We start from the raw sequence: 22,946 nt of genomic DNA, 5'->3' as shown, positions 1-22,946 counted from the left end.
TTTTGCCCGGGGCGCTGCCTTACGGAGGGCGCCGCTGCTGTAGCAAGATCTGCTACTGGTGTCCCCCGGTCCTCTGTAGATGCGGTGCAGTGCGGTGCGCGATGAAGTCATCGCGCACCACACGGCATTGTGGGAGCGGCACGTAGACACTAGGGGTCATGATTGACCTCTAGTGTCTATGCGGTGCTAAGGGAGAGCCGTAATGACGTCTATTCCATAGATCAGAGGAGCGGCGCCCGGAGACGGAGGGCAGTAGCGGTCGGGAATCAGGGGCAGGGATGGTGAGTATTAATTAATTCATTTATTTTTTATTTTTATAAGCGGCGCAACTCTACGGTGGGCACAAACGGGGGCACAACTCTACTGGGAGCACAAACGGGGGCACAACTCTACAGGGGGCATAACTGACCACGCCCCTTTATGAAGCCAAGCCCCTATTTTCGCCTGGGGCGCCACAAGGGCTAGAACCGGCCCTACATGTGACCCTTAGAGGGGCACCCTGATCTACCAACCTCTCATCTTCACTCTGAATGAGACGACAGAATGATACTTGGTTGAGTAGTATTTTAGGAACAGGGTATCACATAATAATGACACAGGGGTAGTTCCCTAAAGCATAATGTGGCATATAGGTGTGCACCTAGTTATGTGTGCAAGTGGGTTTTGTAAATGCCTCGTAGTGTTGTGTTAAAACATCTGCAGTGAAATTTATAATGCAGCAAACCTAAAGTAATATAACGCTGTAAAAGATCACGGGGCCGGATATAATGGAGTCTGAGATCGCCGGAGGTGCGGGATGCCGGCCGGTCTCAGAAGTTTTTTCAAAGGGGCAATCACTTATATGGTTTTGCCTCGTAAGTGTTTGCCCCTTTAAAAAAAAAAACGTTGAAATCAGCCATCATCACGCACCTTCGGCGATCTCTGACTCAATGACATCCCGCCGCATGTGTCGGAAGTGGGAAGGGCTTGTATTGTAAGTCCCACCTATCCTATTTTTTGTTATTTTACCTTAGATATAGAAATGAGAAGATGAAGAGATAATATTATTCATGTTATAGGCTATTGTCTAGTTTCTACAACGGTGTTGTCCGTCTGCTTGCTGAGATTGTTCTTTTCTATATTTTCAGCTTTATGATAACATGTAAACACGGTAGCACTCACCTTTTAAGAATCTCCCGGCTGTCGTATATGAGATAACTGCGCCCGATAAACTGCGGGATTTCGATGGCCTCTGTTATGACTAGGAACAAAAATAAACTTCATTTTCTGTATCATACACCTGCCAGCAAGTATCACATACTACATTGGTGCCATCATGGGGGGGATTACTCCAAACCCCGAAATATGAAATGGCTTTGGTTTGCTGGGACGTTTTTTTTTATATTGTTTACAAAGTATATAGGAGGAGAGTGTTACATAAACAAGACCATTTGACTAATTACAAATATGTGGGGTTATTCAAACCAAAAAGGACAAAACCATGCTGCACTGCAGGTGGCAGATGTAACATGTGCAGAGAGAGTTAGATTTGGGTGGGTTATATTGTTTTTGTGCAAGGTAAATACTGACTGCTTTATTTTTACACTGCAATTTAATTTCAGTTTGAACACACCCCACCCAAATCTAACTCTCTCTGCACATGTTACATCTGCCCCAGCTGAAGTGCAGCATGGTTTTGCCCAATTGCTAACTCCTTTGGTTTGCTAACAGACCTGAATAAGGCCCATGGTGTTAAATTGTGAGGGTTGTATCTATTGCCGTAAGATGCGCTAGTTCCGTAGGAGGAAAAATATAATTGACAGTATTTATATAGAAGTGCATATGCATCTCTCAGGCAGCAATAAGTTAATGACAAATGTATTTAATTTGTATTTGTCTTTCACTATGGCAAACAAATTGATTTACTTGTGTGCTGAACTAGATACTGTACTTCAATTCTGCAGCATTACAGTAAAATTCATGCCAGCTGAATATTATCTGCAGAGATTCTTGCACTGAATATAAATATAAAACATACGCTCACCTACATCTGTTGGTAGATTAACGACACATTTTTTATTTCTGTATGTATTATTTTCTGGGTGTATATTCTTTGCAACAATACATTTTAAAATTACAAATTGAAAGAAGTCTGACAATGATATTTAAATTTGAATACGTTGGTCTGGGAGTGGGAGTTCATCTAGATTTATTTCTAGTGTTAGGCATTCCCCTGCTTTATAGCAATAATGGAGGCATGTGTTGTACTACTTTGATAGGTTCGTGGAGGTGTACCAATGGCGGTGCCTCACAGTGGAACCTAGTACAATTTTGTGGCAGAATTTTGTTAAAAATTGTCAAAGTTTAGTCAAAAATGTGTTTACATGTGTATGCAAATAATAGCCCTATTTTATATACAAAGCACTGTACATAGCAGTGACGTGCGGTGGGGTGAGGCAGGTGAGGCAGAGCCTTTCCTGTCATACTAACGTTTGTGCCAGAATTTTGACTGTATAAAGTATATGAAAAATACAAACAACATGTTTGAAATATCTTTTTTGCATTATTCTAATAATTTTTATAGCCAAAACTCCGGAGTAAAAAGTCTATGGCAGGGGAGGCAGTGGCTCACCTGGCTATCTTTTCCGCACATCTCTGATCAAAACTCACCAAATTTCCAGGTGTTTGTACTGCTGCACCTGTGTATAATGTCCAGATGTACCTTTTGGCTCATATATTGCGTGTAAATTTGGCTCTAGTGCAAGCCAGTGCCTCCTGAGCCATTTAGCTCACCGCACGTCCCTGGTACATAGGGACTGTTTTATTACTGGCTAGGAGCGAGTGTGTGCTTTTCTGCCAAGTGAGTTCTATTAAAAGCAAAGATATTCGGTAGAAAAGCACGTACTCCAAGCAATGTCACAAAAAGCAAGGCAACGCCAATGTCCCATTACTCTCACATTTTTTAGAACCATAAATCTAAACTGAGAAGTACTTTAGTACAAATATGGAGATCTATGTTTAATAGATGGCAGTAATAAAATAGGGGGGTGCTTTCTCATCACACTGCACATCATAAAGATCACAGATTCTCAAACTCGCTCCTCAGGACCTTACACAGTCCATGTTCTCCAGGTCACCTGTGGGTTTTTAAAATGTGAGAATTGATGATACACAGTGCAAGTGAAGCCTGGGCGTCTAAATGGGGAATGAGGTTCAATATAGAAAAATACAAAGTTATGCATTTTGGGACAAAAACACACTTGCATCCTACACTCTAATTGGGGAAAATATAGGGGTAACTGTGGTGGAAAAAGATTTGGGGGTGCTCATAGATAATAGGCTTAATAACAGTACACAATGTCAAAATGCAGCAAAGAAGGCAAGTAAGGTGCTAGCGTGCATAAAACGGGGCAATGAGACCAGGGACGAGGATGTAATCATGCCACTGTACAAATCATTGGTACGTCCGCACCTGGAATATTGTGTTCAGTTTTGGGCACCGTATTATAAAAAAGATATCGGGAAACTAGAAAGGGTTCAAAGGCGTGCTACTAAACTGATTAAAGGGCTAGAGACACGGGAGTACGAGGAAAGGCTTGCTAGGTTAAATATGTATACTCTAGAAAAGAGGTGACATTATTAATATGTAAAGGGTCATTACAAGGAGGTACCAGGGGTTTGTGTTTATTAATAGAACTCTGTATAAGACACGTGGGCACTCGCTGAGGCTAGAGGAGAGAAAATTCCGTACACAACGTAGGAAAGGGTTCTTCACGGTAAGGGCAATAAAGATTTGGAACTCCCTGACGAAAAAAGGTAATAACAGCACACTCTGTAAATGCATTTAAAAATGGATTGGACAAATTTCTAACTGGAAAAAGAATCCAGGGTTATAGCATTTAACACAGAAACATTAATATCTGGGAGTGGTAAGAATCATTGTCGTCAACTGGTACTAAACCATTACTTCAGCAGGTGCATTGTAATATGAACAGCTTAACACAGAATACAGGTTGAACCCGATGGGCATTTCGCCTCTTTTCAACCTCATTAACTATGTAACTGCCAGGTGACCTGGAACATGTGACCTGTGTGGGGTCCTGGGGACTAGGGGCCTAATTCAGACCTGATCGCAAAAGCAAAATATTTCTCTAATGGGCAAAACCATGTGCACTGCAGGAAAGGGGGGGGGGGGCAGATGTGACATGTGCAGAGAGAGTTAGATTTGGGTGGGTTATATTGTTTCTGTGCAGGGTAAATACTGGCTGCTTTATTTCTTCACTGCAATTTAGATTTCAGTTTGAATACACCCCACCCAAATCTAACTCTCTCTCTGCACATGTTACATCTGCCCCACCTGCACTGCACATGGTTTTGGCCATTAGAGAAAAAGTTTGCTGTTGCGATCAGGTCTGAATTAGGCCCCAAGTTTGAGAACCACTGCTAAAGATTGTGCTGCATCCAGGTGCAATATCAGCCTGCGGAAGCTGCTCGTCTGCAGTGCATGAGGGAATATACCTGGTGGGACTATCATGGATCACCGGTGCAAAATCCAAGGGGTTTATGAGCGTTTATCAAGTGCTCTTCAAAAATGACCTATATATTATACGGAAGACATTTATGAAAACTAAACCTCTAAGACATCACCACTTGTCTAAAGACATCACCACTTGTGTCTTTTACACCAGTTTTCATACATGTCTTCCAGCTGTCCCCCATTACGTCCTGTCAGCTCTTGGTGTGGATTCATTACAGAACTATGCTGCCTGTCACAGACAGTTGGGATTTATTACTATTACTATTACAGTACTTACTATTAATGCAGTAATTTCCACATTCTGCAACAAGTCAGCAAGAAAACAGAATACGGACACATCACAGTGAGTAGCGATCTAACGCTTCCAGCTACAGAAAGCATATAGTATAGCAGAAAAATAATACAGCCGTGAGACACCCCCCCCCCCCCCCCCCAGGTTATATAGCGGTGCAGTATGTTTTATTGAATTGCCTGAATTACATTGAAACAGTAAGAAATGGAGGTCAAACAACCTGATTGCATGCAGAAACTTTTCTACAGCTACAAGTAACTCTGTGCCAGTACCCCCATGCAGCTCAGATTAAGTATCAGCTGCCTTAAGCAAAATCTATTTAATAAATGTAGCAAATGCATTTACAGTGTTTGTTCCAGAGCAAAATATCAAACTTATGGCTGTGATAGGGGGTTATAATAAGTACTGTAGTCCCCTACTGATAAAATGTATACTACAGTACTGTGCTAGTAAACCTCAAGCACCATCTAGTGGCAACAAATATAACTGCAACTATAAAATAACTACATTGGGTTTCACAGTAATAAGATAAAGTAGTGTGGCTCATTGGGTCGACCACAAATAGGTTGGCAGTCAATTCGGTCGACCCCATATGGTCAACTTGCAGTAGGTCAAGTGGGGAAAAAAGGTTGACAGGGTCAATAGGTCTACACAGTGAAAAGGTCAACATGGGAAAGGTTGGCGCAAAAAATGTTGACATAAGTTGTTTTTTAATTTTTTGGTGTCATTTTGTAAATGTAACCAAATGTAAGCCAAATTAGTGTCTATGCTCCGCTACCGCCGGATTGGCACAGGTTACTATTCCCAACTGGAGTCCACCTTGATGTTAAAAACTTTATAAAAAAACTTCTGTCAACCACGTGTGTCCAACCAATGTTATGTCGACCATTTGAACCTGCCGACCTTTCAAATCTGGTGACCTTTTACATGTTGACCTTTTGACCATGTTGACCTTTATTACCTTTCCACCTAAAGCACGTCGACCATATGCGGTCGACCCATCACCCAGGACCCAAGATAAAGTAACCATCTAACTCTCATTATGATTATAAGAGGAAACCAGAAGTGACAATAACTTAGAAGATCAAAGAGCTGATTGGTTATTTGAAATGTTCCTGTTACCTTTCTGACAGTTCTTCCCATCGAAACCCAATGGGCAGTCACACTCATAGCTGTCATGTTTGGGTCTGCAGCTGCCACCATTGGCACATGGCACATAGGCGCAGGGATGGACGGTGTTCACAAGGTTTACCCCAGAATTCAGTCCTTGCACCAGGCTGATGATCCGGTCATTGAGTATAAGCTGTGAGCAGAAGGAAGTACATATATTACAGGTGTGTGCATAGTGTGACTGGGGTATACAACACACAGGGGAACCTCAGTGATATAATGGGGGGGTCGCAGTTAATTTCCCCACGGTCGAGATCCCGGCGGTCAGGAGACTGATGCCAGAATCCTGACAGCCAATGAAATACAGATGGTTGGAATCACGACAAACGCTCGGTATTCCCCCTTGGTTGGTGGGTCCACACCACCAACCGTGAGGGAATATAATAGTGTGGCGTATGAAGCAGGCCACTGTGCCCGAAGCGCAGCGAGAGCAGCGAGCCCGCAAGGAGACTCGATGTGTAACGGTCGGGAATCCGACTGCCGGAAAATCATACTGAATCCGATGGGGGAAATTTTAGCCTGGTTTTGGAGAACACTAATTAACAACCTTTATTCATTATTTATTTATTAATTAATTAATTAATGTACAGATGTGTCCGCAGTTATCTTATCATTAAGATAACCGCGGTAAGTGTGTCCACGAATGGGAGTGTGAGTATGCAAGATCCCACGGTCCATTACCTTATAGCGGCTGAGTCGTGAGTCGCAGCACAGCGCAGGCTGTTCTTGATGTGTATGCATGTGCTTATGCATCTTGTGTAAGGTGAGCGGGGACACATCTGTATCTCTCTCTATCTATCTATCTATCTATCTATCTATCTATAAGGGCAGACCAGATGGGCCAAGGTGAAGCAGTTAGTTTCCTGGCCGTCGGGATCCCGGAGGTCAGGATACTGACCCCGGAATCCTGACATCTAAGGAACTCCTGGTACCCGGGGTGCGGAATCCCCACTCGGGATGGTCCATGCCCCTCCCTCTCCGCAGGAGGAATAAATTAGTGTGGCGAGTGAAGCTCGCCACCGGGCCCGATGCGTAGCGAGCGCAGCAAGCCCAAGAGGGAACACGCCGTGCTCACTGTCGGAATCCCATACTGAATCTGGGCCAAGTGCTTCTTGTCTGCCGTCAAATTCTATGGGGTATATTTACTAAGGTGTCGGTTTATAGATGTGGAGATTTTGCCCATAGCAAACAAACAGATTTTACTTCTCATTTATCTAGCACCTTCTAGAAGATAATAGCTAGAATTTCCACTTTTATAAAACGACGCTTTAGTAAATATACCCCTATGTTTCGATGTTATGTACTATTTTCACCTGTAATCTCAGGTTTAGCTTTAACTTGGAAGTCTTTTTCTCCTTCTTTTAAGTATTCCGGAAAACATGGTGTAAGTGGATTTGCCCCTGTAGTGATTATGACATGTCTATACATGAACAGTAAGCATTGTGTGGTTTTTGCAGAGCTCCCAATTGTGTATCTTTTCTCGGTCTCATATACACAGCCACATGCTGGAGGTTTCCCTTAGCAACGAACAGGAAAAGCTTAAAACTGTAAAAGATTAACAAGAACTTGGGACACAGATAACTGTATTAAAAAACAAACAAATATAAAATTCCCAAATAAGGTTTGGTTAAAAATGTATTAAAGGACCTATGAGCCCTGAAAATAGGTTTATTTCAGCCATCTTACCCCACCCCCACCCCCTTCACCAATCAGGGACGTGCAGTCAGGGGAGGCAGGGGAGGCAGTGCCTCCCCTGTCATTAATGATTACAGCAGTGGTGCAAGTAGAAAAATGTCTTACGGGTACTGTAAAAATGGGTGTGGCCAAATGCCACATGGGGCGTGGCCAATGAAAACGGGGGCGTGATACACATATGGGGGGAGGGGCAGATACACGTATGACCCCAATAGTGCCAGATACACGTTGCCCCACAGTGCCAGATATACATTGCCCCACAGTGACAGATATACATTGCCCCACAGTGACAGATATACATTGCCCCACAGTGCCAGATACACATTGCCTCACTGTGCCAGATACACAAATGCCCCCAGAGTGCCAGATACACATTGCCCCACAGTGCCAGATACACATTGCCCCACAGTGCCGGATACACAAATGCCCCCAGAGTGCCAGATATACATTGCCTCACAGTGCCAGATACACATTGCCCCACAGTGTCAGATACACATTGCCCCACAGTGTCAGATACACATTGCCCCACAGTGCCAGATACACAAATGCCCCCAGAGTGCCAGATATACATTGCCCCACAGTGCCAGATACACATTGCCCCACAGTGCCAGATACACAAATGCCCCCAGAGTGCCAGATACACATTGCCCCACAGTGCCAGATACACATTGCCCCACAGTGCCAGATACACAAATGCCCCCACTGTGTCAGATATACATTGCCCCCCAGTGCCAGATACAGAAATGCCCCCACAGTGCCAGATATCCCCCAGCGCCAGATACAGAAATGCCCCCAGTGCCAGATACACAAGTATGCCCCCATTGCCAGATATGCCCCCAGTGCCAGATACACATGTTCCTCCAGTGCCAGATATGCCCCCAGTGCCAGATATCCCCCAGTGCCAGGTACACAAGTCCCCCCCAGTGCCAGATATCCCCCAGTGCCAGGTACACAAGTCCCCCCCAGTGCCAGATATTCTCCCAGTGCCAGGTATACATGCCCCCCCAGTGCCAGATATCCCCCAGTGCCAGGTATACATGCCCCCCAGTGCCAGATATGCCCCTAGTGCCAGATATCCCCCAGTGCCAGATATGCTCCCAGTGCCAGGTATACATGCCCCCCCAGTGCCAGATATCCCCCAGTGCCAGGTATACATGCCCCCCCAGTGCCAGATATGCTCCCAGTGCCAGGTATACATGCCCCCCCCCAGTGCCAGATATCCCCCAGTGCCAGGTATACATGCCCCCCCAGTGCCAGATATGCCCCAGTGCCAGATACACATGTCCTTCCATTGCCAGTTATCCCCCAGTGCCAGGTACACAAGTCCCCCAGTGCCAGATACACATGTCCTTCCAGTGCCAGTTATCCCCCAGTGCCAGGTACACAAGTCCCCCAGTGCCAGATATGCTCCCAGTGCCAGGTATACATGCCCCCCCCCCCAGTGCCAGATATCCCCCAATGCCAGGTATACATGCCCCCCCCCCCCCCCCCAGTGCCAGATATCCCCCAGTGCCAGGTATACATGCCCCCCAGTGCCAGATATCCCCCAGTGTCAGGTATACATGCCCCCCAGTGCCAGATATCCCCCAGTGCCAGGTATACATGCCCCCCCAGTGCCAGATATCCCACAGTGTCAGGTATACATGCCCCCCCAGTGCCAGATATCCCACAGTGTCAGGTATACATGCCCCCCCAGTGCCAGATATCCCACAGTGTCAGGTATACATGCCCCCCCAGTGCCAGATATCCCACAGTGTCAGGTATACATGTCCCCCCCTCCTCCCCTGCTCACCACTGCCGCTGCCGTCCTGTCTGTGTGAGGGAAGGGGAGCGCAACCTGCGCCTCTCCTTCCCCTCAGTCTCCGGCGGGTGTCTCAGTTTAATTCAGCGTCGATCCGTGAGCCAATCAGCTATGATTGGCTCACGGATCGGCGCTGAATTAAACTGAGACACCCGCCGGAGACTGAGGGGAAGGAGAGGCGCAGGCTGCGCTCTCCTTCCCTCACATCAGCGGCGGGTGCGGCGGGTGCGGCGGGGAGCAGCAGAGGGAGGGAGGGAAGAGGAGCGGCGGCCCGTCGGTGTGGGTATGGCGTACCCACGGCTAAATTCTTACGGGTACGCCGTACCCACCGGTACCCACACACTTGCACCACTGGATTACAGTAATACAAAGAAGATACTTATGACATATATTCTGTGTCATAAGTATCTTCTTTACATTATTCTAATAATTTTAAGTCGTTAAAGCAGTTTGGGAGGCACTGATAGCAAGTGATAGCAAGTGCCTCCCGCTGACAACGGTAATGGGGATAGTGAGGGGGGCGGGGCTAAGCACTGGGCAGTAAATGCCCACTGAAAAAAGCTGTCAAAGCGGCACTTCTACATGTGCCTCGTTAACAGGGACGGGATTCCCCTGCCAGCGAGGCACATGTGATTGGACAGCAGATTCAGTGCTGGATCCGCTGTCCAATCACCTTTAGGAGGCAGCAAAACAAGGCTCACCTCTCCTCATTCCCCCTCCTCTGTGGAACACAGACACTTTAGCTAGGAGGGGGGAGACATGGAACACAGACGCTTTAGCTAGGAGGGGAGACATGGCACACACACTTTAGCTAGAAGGAGAAGGGGAGGGGGTGGAAGATATGGCGCACACACACACACACACACACACACACACACACACACACACACACACTTTAGCTTGGAGGGGAGGAGACATGGCATACATTGACACCTACTCGTATTTTGGAGTCCGACTCCGTAGCAGCATGAGGAGTCGGGATGGAGGCCGGGTACCGCCACGGTGCTGGGAACGGGGTGGAGAGCGGTGCAGCACGGCGGGGGAAGGGGAGAGAGAGAGCGTACGTTCTGACCACGCCCCTGTACGCGCGTCAGTACGCTCTCTCTCTCCCCTTCCCCCGCCGTGCTGCACCGCTCTCCACCCCGTTCCCAGCACCGCGGCGGTACCCGGCCTCCATCCCGGTGCCGGTATGTGTAAGGTGGGCGTTCGCCCTAATCGCCCCCCCCCCCCCCCGCTAAATCCGCCACTGAGTGGGCTGCGTGTGTCATCCCTCCCCTGTCTTCCTGCTCCTCGGCTGCATACACTTCCTGGCTGTCTCTGTCCCGGGCTGGTTTGCTATTCACAGGACTACACTAAAAAGCCAGGTAGGGGCTGTGGTTACTGGGGGGTAACATGGAGAAGGGAGGGGGGCACTGTGTATAATGTAGCATGGGCTTCTGTACAATACAATATATTATGGATGTGGGGAGGGCTGTATATATTATAATGTGCTTTTTTGGGGGGGAGCTGTGTATAATGTACTATAGCATGGGTGTGCTATGGGGGAAGGGGGGCTTGTGTACAATGTAATATACTATGGGTGTGCAGTGGCGCACCCACGGGGGGTTTCCGAGCACCCAGAAACCCCCCTCCACTAAAAAATAAAAATAAATAAAAAACTTTTTCTTTTTTTTCTTTTTTTAGCTGCATGAGTATTATTAATGGCTGTCTAGCGTCCTCTGCAGCCTGCTGTCTTCCTGGTGGCACTTGTAAGTGCAATAAAAGTTTACTTTATTTTAATTATAGTACATATATATCCATGTGCATACATACATATATACTAGAGATGAGCGCCTGAAATTTTTCGGGTTTTGTGTTTTGGTTTTGGGTTCGGTTCCGCGGCCGTGTTTTGGGTTCGAACGCGTTTTGGCAAAACCTCACCGAATTATTTTTGTCGGATTCGGGTGTGTTTTGGATTCGGGTGTTTTTTTCCAAAAACACTAAAAAACAGCTTAAATCATAGAATTTGGGGGTCATTTTGATCCCAAAGTATTATTAACCTCAAAAACCATAATTTACACTCATTTTCAGTCTATTCTGAATACCTCACACCTCACAATATTATTTTTAGTCCTAAAATTTGCACCGAGGTCGCTGTGTGAGTAAGATAAGCGACCCTAGTGGCCGACACAAACACCGGGCCCATCTAGGAGTGGCACTGCAGTGTCACGCAGGATGTCCCTTCCAAAAAACCCTCCCCAAACAGCACATGACGCAAAGAAAAAAAGAGGCGCAATGAGGTAGCTGTGTGAGTAAGATTAGCGACCCTAGTGGCCGACACAAACACCGGGCCCATCTAGGAGTGGCACTGCAGTGTCACGCAGGATGTCCCTTCCAAAAAACCCTCCCCAAACAGCACATGACGCAAAGAAAAAAAGAGGCTTTTTACTGATATTTGGTGTTTTGGATTTGACATTCTCTGTACTATGACATTGGGCATCGGCCTTGGCAGACGACGTTGCTGGCATTTCATCGTCTCGGCCATGACTAGTGGCAGCAGCTTCAGCACGAGGTGGAAGTGGATCTTGATCTTTCCCTAATTTTGGAACCTCAACATTTTTGTTCTCCATATTTTAATAGGCACAACTAAAAGGCACCTCAGGTAAACAATGGAGATGGATGGATTGGATACTAGTATACAATTATGGACGGGCTGCCGAGTGCCGACACAGAGGTAGCCACAGCCGTGAACTACCGCACTGTACTGTGTCTGCTGCTAATATATAGACTGGTTGATAAAGAGATAGTATACTCGTAACTAGTATGTATGTATAAAGAAAGAAAAAAAAACCACGGTTAGGTGGTATATACAATTATGGACGGGCTGCCGAGTGCCGACACAGAGGTAGCCACAGCCGTGAACTACCGCACTGTACTGTGTCTGCTGCTAATATATAGACTGGTTGATAAAGAGATAGTATACTCGTAACTAGTATGTATGTATAAAGAAAGAAAAAAAAACCACGGTTAGGTGGTATATACAATTATGGACGGGCTGCCGAGTGCCGACACAGAGGTAGCCACAGCCGTGAACTACCGCACTGTACTGTGTCTGCTGCTAATATATAGACTGGTTGATAAAGAGATAGTATACTCGTAACTAGTATGTATGTATAAAGAAAGAAAAAAAAACCACGGTTAGGTGGTATATACAATTATGGACGGGCTGCCGAGTGCCGACACAGAGGTAGCCACAGCCGTGAACTACCGCACTGTACTGTGTCTGCTGCTAATATATAGACTGGTTGATAAAGAGATAGTATACTCGTAACTAGTATGTATGTATAAAGAAAGAAAAAAAAACCACGGTTAGGTCACTGGTATATACAATTATGGACGGGCTGCCGAGTGCCGACACAGAGGTAGCCACAGCCGTGAACTACCGCACTGTACTGTGTCTGCTGCTAATATAGACTGGTTGATAAAGAGATAGTATACTACTAATATTATATACTGGTGGTCAGGTCACTGGTCACTAGTCACACTGGCAGTGGCACTCCTGCAGCAAAAGTGTGCACTGTTTAATTTTAATATAATATTATGTACTCCTGGCTCCTGCTATAACCTATAACTGGCACTGCAGTAGTGCTCCCCAGTCTCCCCCACAATTATAAGCTGTGTGAGCTGAGCAGTCAGACAGATATATAATATATATAGATGATGCAGCACACTGGCCTGAGCCTGAGCAGTGCACACAGATATGGTATGTATGTGACTGAGTCACTGTGTGCTGTGTATCGCTTTTTTCAGGCAGAGAACGGATTATAAATAAAAGTGGTGGTCACTGGTCACTATCAGCAAAACTCTGCACTGTACACTACTGAGTACTCCTAATGCTCCCCAAAATTAGTAAATCAAGTGTCTAAACGGAGAGGACGCCAGCCACGTCCTCTCCCTATCAATCTCAATGCACGTGTGAAAATGGCGGCGACGCGCGGCTCCTTATATAGAATCCGAGTCTCGCGATAGAATCCGAGCCTCGCGAGAATCCGACAGCGTCATGATGACGTTCGGGCGCGCTCGGGTTAACCGAGCAAGGCGGGAAGATCCGAGTCGCTCGGACCCGTGGAAAAAAACATGAAGTTCTGGCGGGTTCGGATTCAGAGAAACCGAACCCGCTCATCTCTAATATATACACATGTATATACATACATATACACAGGGCCGGATTAACAATGGGGCGGATGGAGCTGCAGCTCCAAGCCCACTGTCCAAATAGGCCCACAGCATTTGCACATTGTTTTGCTACAGTAGAAAGAAAGAAAAAAAAATCTTCTGCTACAGTCTCCAGTGACGGTCCGAGGCCCCGCCCCCCCAGCTGCTACATCCCCACCCGTCCACCAGACTGTGGATAAAATGCCGCTGCCGGCGCCAGTATGCTACCTACGATGGCGGCGCAGTTGAAGGGTTCCCAATCCCTAGCCCTCCCTGCGCCGCATACGTACAGTGACTCGGCACCTCCTCCGCGCCTCATGACATCACTCAGGTGCAGCCCCCAGGATCATCCCGGCCGCAGGTCCATGCGTAGCCACCACAACACAGCGTAGGCAAGCAGGCACTGCAAATCGGAACACTAATTGCAGCTCCGTGAAGATGGCCCGGCAGCAGCAGGGTGTTTGCTCCTCCTGACTAAAGGTGAGGTGGCAGACCTGCTGCCTGGTTGCTGCTGATAATACAGCAATATGGTAGGGCAGCAGACAGGCTAAGGGACTGTTATTTTTATATATACGAATATGCAGAGTCTGAAATACACTCCTATATAGGTCCAGTATGCATATATATTTATAAGTGAATGTACATATATAAGTGTATGTATGTATATGTGTGTGTGTGTGTGTGTGTGTGTGTATATATATATATATATATATATATACACTCCCACAATGTGAGTATGTGTGTGTATGTATATATATATATATATATATATATATATATATACATACTGTGTGTGTGTGTGTGTGTATGTATGTATGTATGTATGTATGTATGTGTTAATATATGTTCAGTAGGGAAGGCCGTCATATGTTCAGTAGGGAAAGCTGGCGCACGGGATCATGACGTACGGAAATCCAACATTGGGATCCCAAACTAGTATAAGCCAACAGGGGTGAGTAACAGGAGTACCCTCCTTATCCTAACCCTCCCTACTAGGGAGTCCAATCTTGGGCCATTTTTTCAATCCCAGGTATCGGGATTGAAAAATGGTCAATCCCGGGATACCCAGGATTGGCTTTCAACTGTGTCCGGCCGTCCCCCACTCCCCACCCCTCCTCTCCCCACCGTCCCCGCAGACATAAATACACTTACAAACCTGTGGCGGGTGAGTGCAGAGGGAGCCAGCTGCAAGCAGGAGGGAGGAGGCGGCGTCGGGTGAGTCCAGGGAGAGCCGGGAACAGGTGGCGGGGGGAGCTGGCGGGTGAAGACCGCTGCACCTTCTGGCTCTGCGGCTGCTGACAGCGCAGTGTGTGTGGGGGAGCAGGAAGCTGGGCAGCATTTGAGCATCCTGAGGACGCTCAACGCTGATCCCTCAATCCCCGGGATTGGAGCTTCCAATCCCGGGATTGAATCCGGCCGTTTTTGGGCCTAAATCCCGGGGTCCCGCTGATCCCGATACCGGATTGGCCTCCCTACCCACTGCCTAACCCTAACCTTCCTCCGTAAGTGCACCTAACCTCTCATCCCCGCTACCTAAACCTAATCTCCCGTCCCCGCTGCCTAAACCTAACCTTCGTAGAATAAAAATGCAATATTTGTATGAGATATGAAGGGGCAGGTGCAATATTACAATTTTCATCAGGGTGCTGCTTACAGACATAGGGCCTTATTCAGGTTGATTCACATCTGAGATGCAATCACATATCCCCAAATATCGGCCCAGTGCACACACTGCGCGTGCATGGGCAGGGAAATGCGATCGCATTGCAGTAATACAAATGCTTCAGCCTGATTGACAGGCAGAGGTATTTGCGGGGCGGTCGGGGGCGGCAATGCAACAGGAACACAGGTGGGTCTGGGCTGTTTTCAGGGCGGCCCCGTGTAACATCAGACAGATAAGATTGTGGCGCTGCACCTGCCTTCGCAGCCAGGCAGGAGGCATCACTTATATTGCGGTGCCAACGATGCAATCACAATTGAATTGCAATCACATTGCTGGCGGCCATTAGCATGCTGGGCGGCCTTGCCATGTGCCGGGCGGCCCCCAGCATCTGATCGTCAGCAGTTGTAGTTTTGCTAAATAATTAAAGCTACAACTGAAGCTGAGTAAGGTCCATTATACTTACCAAGCTAAATACTCACACTGGACCACCTGTGGTGAAGCAGGATCCCAATCACATTATCTGTTTACGGTTTGCTTGTGGGATGACTGCTCCGTAACACAGAATCTTGCAAGACCTGTGATGTCATGCACGGTGAATTTTTTGAGTGAGAGTGAGATAGTGAAACCTTTGTTTTCTGATTGCTTAGTGTACACAAACTTTGTTTAATACACAAAGTTCTTAAAAATATTGTATTAAATGATCTTCAGGCTGTGTGTATAAGGTGTATATGTAACATAAATGCATTCTGTGCTTAGACTTGGGTCCCATCGCCATGATATCTAATTATGGTATGCAATTATTCCAAAATACGGAAAAATCCCATATCCAAAATTCTTCCGGTCCCAAGCATTTTGGATAAGGGATACTTTTCTGCAGCCCCACAGCCCCACAGCCCCATTGTAGTGAATGCATAGTTGGAGTATGCATGCGCACGTGACCCGCTATGCTGCGATTTTCGTAAACGGATACATCTGTGCGTGTATGTGTATATATATATATATATATATATATATAAATAAATGCAGCATAGAGTTGGCGGCACTCCCAGTCAAATAAATAGTCAAAGACCAAGTGAAACTTTCTACGTTTCGATTTTATTGCAAAATCGTCATCAGGAACCTGATGGTTCCCGATGACGATTTTGCACTAAAATCGAAACGTAGAAAGTTTCACAAGAGCATATCTGGAAACATTATACCAAACAGCTATGTTTCCAGATATGCTCTTGCCCGATAATTTATGCCTGTGTGTGTTGTCTAGCGTTTCTTTTTATGTATGTATTGGCTTGCATCATATGTGCTAAGATAGGCTTTAATATACAATTAAGCATTTGTGCAATAAGTAATAATGTAACTATGCCTATGATAATGTACATGTTTCTTCTATGCAGTCAATGCTTGTTGATATGTTGCCTTGGTGATGGGAGCACTATGATGACGTCAGCGACGTCTACGTCAGGGTTCCTGGGCGGGCTGCAATCCCGTTTCCGGATCGATGGCGCCAGTCACTGGGGTGAGATCACTATTTAGGTGAGTGTTGTTTTATGTATGTTTGTTAGCCTGAAGACAATGTGTTAAACATTGAAACGTTGCTCTAACTCTACTGCCTGCAGTGTCGTTATTGAAGTCGCTTGGAGTGCCGCACTTCCACGTATCTCTATTGAATTGTACTATGCGGGCACCCAGCGCGGTAATGCAGCTGATGGGAGAGCCGGTATTCTTTGACTTTGTGTGTATATATATATATATATATATGTAACATGGCTTTGAGTTTAAATTTGCTTTGACGTGCTTTCTTCATTCATGGTGATGATGGTATTTTCCAGGGCATGGACTGGCGTTTTGTCTCCGGATCGTACCGGGAGATCCATGTTTCATCACCGGTAATAACTTTATCTAAAAAAAAATGTGATCCTCTTGAATTTGTTCCAAAATTTCGCTTTTTTTTTTCTTCTACATTTTCATTTGTTTTTGCAAGGCCTTCCTGGATGATCATCTTCAACATCCTCACGATCACCACTAATTCTTTTGTGTCACTCATGTGACACAATTGAACTATAAAATTTAAATTAACATGTTGCTCTACTTTTGAACTAAGCATTTTTATGACATAGGAAAAACGCAATTTGTTCGAACAGTGTGCAACCGCAAACTATCTGTACGAGAGGGATTACACTTCTGTTACAGCACTTTATAAATAGACATTGTTGCATTTTATTAATAAACCATAGTTTGTGTTTTGTTAACGTATTTTTTTTTCAGTAGTCAATAATATAACAGTGGATGTGCTTCATATAAGCAAAGAGGGGTGGGATAATGAGGTCGTGGAAGGTAGGTGAGTAGCTATGCTGTGTATGGTGCTAGCCATACTCCACATCACAGACCACACCCCCACATCAGTGGCCACACCCTTATATCAGTATTCAAACACCTGCCATGCTGGTCACACCCCTTGTAGCGACACACAATAGGCCCTTCATAAATTTCAGCTCCAGGCCCATGAGGATCTTAATCTGGCACTGCATATACATATAAACACACACACACACACACACACACACACACACACACACGATAGATATATATATATATATATATATGTACTGTATGTGTGTGTACATATATATATATATATATATATATGTATGCATGTTTAATATGCTTTGTATATGTGTATATGTATGTGTGTGTGTGTGTATATATATATATATATATATGTAGATATATATATATATATATATATATACACACACACACACACACACACTAGTTTTACGGACCCAGCATATACTGGGTCACCTCAGTCCCCACCCCCGTGATTGGCTCCGCCCAGTTCTGGAAACCCCCCCCCCATGCAAATCCTGCGTTTGCCACTGGTGTGCTATGAGGGAGGGAGGCTGTGCATAATGTTGCATGGGTGTGCTATGGGTGAGGGGCTGTGTATAATGCTGCATGGGTGTGCTATGGGGGAGAGAAGGGTTGTGTACAATGTAATATACTATGGGTGTGGGTGTGCTATGGGGAGGGGGGCTGGATATATTATAATATACTATGGATGTGCTATGGGGTGGGGAGTCTGTCTATAATGTAATGTAGTATGTGTGTGCTATGGGGAGAGGGGCTGTGTTTAATGAAATATATACAGAAATGGGTTCTCTGTGGCATTTTTCTTTTTTTCTTTTTCTTTTTTTCGACTTTACAAAGATTACAGCATTTGTTCTTTCAATTGAACCTTGAACTTCAGAATTTAAGCTCAAACCAGGAGCGTGCCCCAATCACTGATTAACTTTTAAACCGAATTTATACCTTTTGGGAAAGAAAGTATCTCAGCATCTTAGAATAAACAACCTTAAGTATATTACCTGCTTTTTCATTATTGATTTTAGTTTCACTTTATAACCGTATCATTCACCACTACAAATAGGGTTTGAGCGCTGGTTTAATGAAATATAGTATGAGTGTGCAATGCAGAGGGGGAGGCGGTGAATAATGTAAACCAACATGTGTGCTATGGTAAGGGGGGCTGTGTATAATGTAATATAGTATGGGTGCGTTATAGGGGGACTGTGCATAATATAATCTACAGTATGCTGTGTGTACTGGAGACAGTGGCAGATTCAGGGGAGGGGCACCTAGGTATGTGCCCCCAGGTCGTTCAGTTGATTTTTCTTTATTTTTTTTATTTTTTTGCAGCTGCATGGACAAGGCTGCTGCTGACAGCCCTCCCCCATGCAGCTCTATGATTGATCTCAGTGGTGGACTGTAGCCGGCAGTAACAGTCAGGACCCGGCGTGGCTTCTGTGGTCTTCATTTTCAGCATCCTCAGCTGGCCTGCATCCGTGAAGTGGATTGAGCAGCAGTGGCCAGGTGTTGGTGAACCTCATACCATGTGGCATAATGTGAATTTTGGCTCATACCGTGTGGCGTAATGTTAATTTTGGCTCATACCGTGTGACGTAATGTGAATTTTGGCTCATACCGTGTGGCGTAATGTGAATTTCGGCTCATACTGTGTGGCGTAATGTGAATTTTGGCTCATACCGTGTGGCGTAATGTGAATTTCGGCTCATACTGTGTGGCGTAATGTAAATTTTGGCTCACACTGTGTGGTGTAATGTGAATTTTAGCTCATACCGTGTGACGTAATGTGAATTTTGGCTCATACCGTGTGGCGTAATGTGAATTTTGGCTCATACCGTGTGGCATAAGTAGATAAAGACAACCTTTCTGTCAAACTTGACAGGTACCACACCCCCTTTCTCCTAGGCTCCACCCCCTTTTAATATTAAATGATAGTGTTTTATATCGCTTAATATTAAATTTTATATAAATTTATAGTGTTCGATATTAAACCGTATTAAAAATTGTTGCGTAACACCAGTCACAGAGTGTCACGCAACACCAGTCGCAGAATGTCACGCAACGCAGCGCGTCAAATCAGGCGGATGAAAGATGCATATTACACAGTGTTAAAACCAGGTAGTTACAGGCAGTCTTATTTCACTATTTTGATTAGGCTGTACACATTCAAACATCACACATTCCAGCAGTTTAAACATCAAGCTTGGTACACGTGGTACAGATTTAAAAAGCATGATGACAGGTCATTTTAAATGTCACAGAAGCCCTCAGAAGTACGATGTACAATTTGACCATGTCCATTTCTTAGACACACGGGATCATCACACATGGCACTAATTTAAAAGGTCATTTTAAAATGTCACAGAAGCTCTCAGAAGTACGATGTGCAATTTGACCATGTCCATTTCTTAGACGCTCGGGTTCATCACAGGTCATTTTAAAATGTCACAGAAGCTCTCAGAAGTACGATGTACAATTTGACCATGACCATTTTCGATTGTTATCTCTGTAGAGGAACATTAGCACCACCTACAGGGTTATGTGTTGACTCAAATCGGATTTTTCCATCTTTTGGATTAATTACATACCATAATGAGATATCATGGTGATGGGGTCCTAAATCTAAGCACAGAATGCATTTATATTGCATGTGCGCCTTATACACACAACCTGAAAGTAATTTTAGACAATATTTTTTATAACTTTGTGCATTAAACAAATTGTGTCTACATTCACACAATTCATTTATGTTACATGTACACACAGCCTGAAAGTAATTTTAGCTACAAATCAGTAAGCCAGTGTATATTTATGGAATCATAAAATAATTTTGTATTCATGTACATTAGTTCATAAGAACTTCTGTATAATGCTTTTTATGAATTAATTTTATTATTAAATAATTTTATGAGCTTTTTATGAACCTCATATTCTACAGTATAAGATATACCCATTTGGAAGGACTTCCGTTCAATCTATACAAGTAGTTTAGACCACTCAGGAATTTTTTTTTTTCTTTTTCTTCTGTATATATAATATAAATGTATTTGGTATGCGTTTGATGCGCTGTGTATGACATTTAAGAACCAGCTAAAAGATTATATCTTTATTGTAACTGAAAAGAATTATCACAATTACTAAATTATAGACTAGAGTTTATATGTTTAAAAGTCCCGCCCCAGCAGATTGGAAATGTGGGACGGCATAGCACAGAGTGGTGGGGGCCATTTGGCTCACAGCCATGACTATAAGAACAGGACACATCACTGAAGTGCACTGAGAAGAAATTTCAACTGAAGCTGTACCGCTATACACACTTGAAGTCATAATGGTAAATATGATATTCTTTTTTATTATTATTAATATTATTATCATAATTATTATTATTATTATTATTATAATATTTATACATATTGCATTTTTTTTTTTTTTAATTTTATTTTACAAATATGGCTCTGAAGGCTGTTTAAATATGTGGTCTCTATGCCGCGATATACACACTGTTACACGATTCTGCACTGCCATTGCATCCTTTGTTTTTAGGCATACATGCATATGTTAATATTTCAAACCTATTGGACAGTTGCAAAGCGCAGTATGAACTCATATGTGTAATGCTACGTTTTTACTCCTTCTTTTTGTGGGGGTATACCCACATTGATGTTGCTGTTTAGCGATGCATTGTAACACATAGAACATATAGCTATGAATTAATGTGATTAAAGTGCAAACAAGTTGTATAAAATGTTAGGAAGCACCATTGGGATCCGCTTAGTATTGATTAAATTAATTAATTTTGTGTATGATAAAACGTGCAGGGTAGTTGATCATACGAGCACCAGGGTTTTCTTTTGGTTTTTAATTAATGTGACTGTCTGAAGGTTATTTAAATATGTGGTAATAGCGACATCTAGTGGTTCATTTTGGGAATGCGCCGACACAGTATTTCATCTAATTCGTTTGATAGATATTAATCGTCTCTCATTTTCATTATTGGTTCAGAGACAGACAATGCAGAACATCAACAGCAAAGACGCTTTCATGGTTAGAACCAGATCTTCTTCTGATGATGATGCTTTGCCAAGTTATCAAACGTCTCATGGTAAGCTATGTCTATAAATGACATTGACACGTTTTTATTTATATTTCAAGTTTAAATAGTATGAAATTATAGTCAAGGTCTACAATTTGTTCATTTTTAAAAGTTTAAATAGTATGAACGTACAACAGTCTGGATACATTGATAAGTAATTATTAAATAGTAATTATTAAATAATTATTATTTTCTCATTTTTATTTCCCCCGATTTGACAGTAATCACAAATACAGAGAATTTCGATTCGGTTGAAGATAGCCCATTTGGTTTAGATTTCAGCATTATACCCGATTTTACTAATATTTTGGAATTGGCGCCAGACTGTGAGTAACATGATATCTTTATTTATTTTTTATTTATTTGTTTTTTATTTATTTATTTATTTTTCCACGGCTAAAGAATTAAAAATAAACCTTGTACAGTTGTGCTGATTTGTTGTCAACTGTACACACTTTATATTCTCAATAATGAATCGCTTTTTCATGTTATTCTAATTTTATACCGTATGTAATATTTATTTTTTCATTTTTTCACCGGCTAAAGATGCCACAAAAATGGATGATGCGACGGCTGACGGTATTCTACGGGATATATTGAACAAACCTGATTATTGTCACAACGCCTCTATACAGAACAGCAATGTTGTTGATGAGCAACCGTTTTTCCCACACGCGACAGGGGGTCGGGCTAAAACATTCGAATATAAAGCAGGTGTGTAATCAAGCACTGTTATATGGTATATTGTTATGCGGTGATTTAAATGCTGATTTACAGGCAGCGTCGTTTATATTTATTTTATAATATATGTATTACAGATGACGCTGTAGCAAGGCGATATGATCCTACGATACCAACAGCCCGTGATACAGTCGCACAAATACACAGGCTTAGTACAAGCGGGAAAATATCAAAACGCACAACCGCAGCTGAAACGGAGAGCCATCAATTCGCAGCAGCAGGTGTGTAATCAAACACTGTTATATGGCATATTGTTATGCTGTGTTTTAAATGCTGATTTATAGGGAGCGGTGTTTATATTTATTTTATAATATATGTATTACAGATGACGCTGTAGCAAGGCGATATGATCCTACGATACCAACAGTCAGTGATACAGTCGCGCAAATACACAGGCTTAGTACAAGCGGGAAAATATCA

General features: G+C 44.0%; 1 protein-coding gene across 1 annotated transcript in view; it reads right to left on the bottom strand.

The window, feature by feature from the left end:
• EGFLAM (EGF like, fibronectin type III and laminin G domains) overlaps positions 1-22,946 on the bottom strand; it is a 354,680-nt gene that overhangs the window by 8,920 nt on the left and 322,814 nt on the right. The window contains exons 18-19 of the mRNA XM_063961208.1: positions 5,931-6,111; positions 1,162-1,240 (exon numbers count right to left, since the gene is read on the bottom strand). Of these exons, the coding sequence (XP_063817278.1) occupies positions 1,162-1,240; positions 5,931-6,111 (260 nt within the window). The remainder of the gene's footprint in view (positions 1-1,161; positions 1,241-5,930; positions 6,112-22,946) is intronic.

The sequence above is a fragment of the Pseudophryne corroboree genome, chromosome 1, assembly GCF_028390025.1.
Source record: "Pseudophryne corroboree isolate aPseCor3 chromosome 1, aPseCor3.hap2, whole genome shotgun sequence".
In the NCBI taxonomy this organism is placed as follows: domain Eukaryota; kingdom Metazoa; phylum Chordata; class Amphibia; order Anura; family Myobatrachidae; genus Pseudophryne; species Pseudophryne corroboree.
This window is presented reverse-complemented; position numbering and strand designations above follow the sequence as displayed.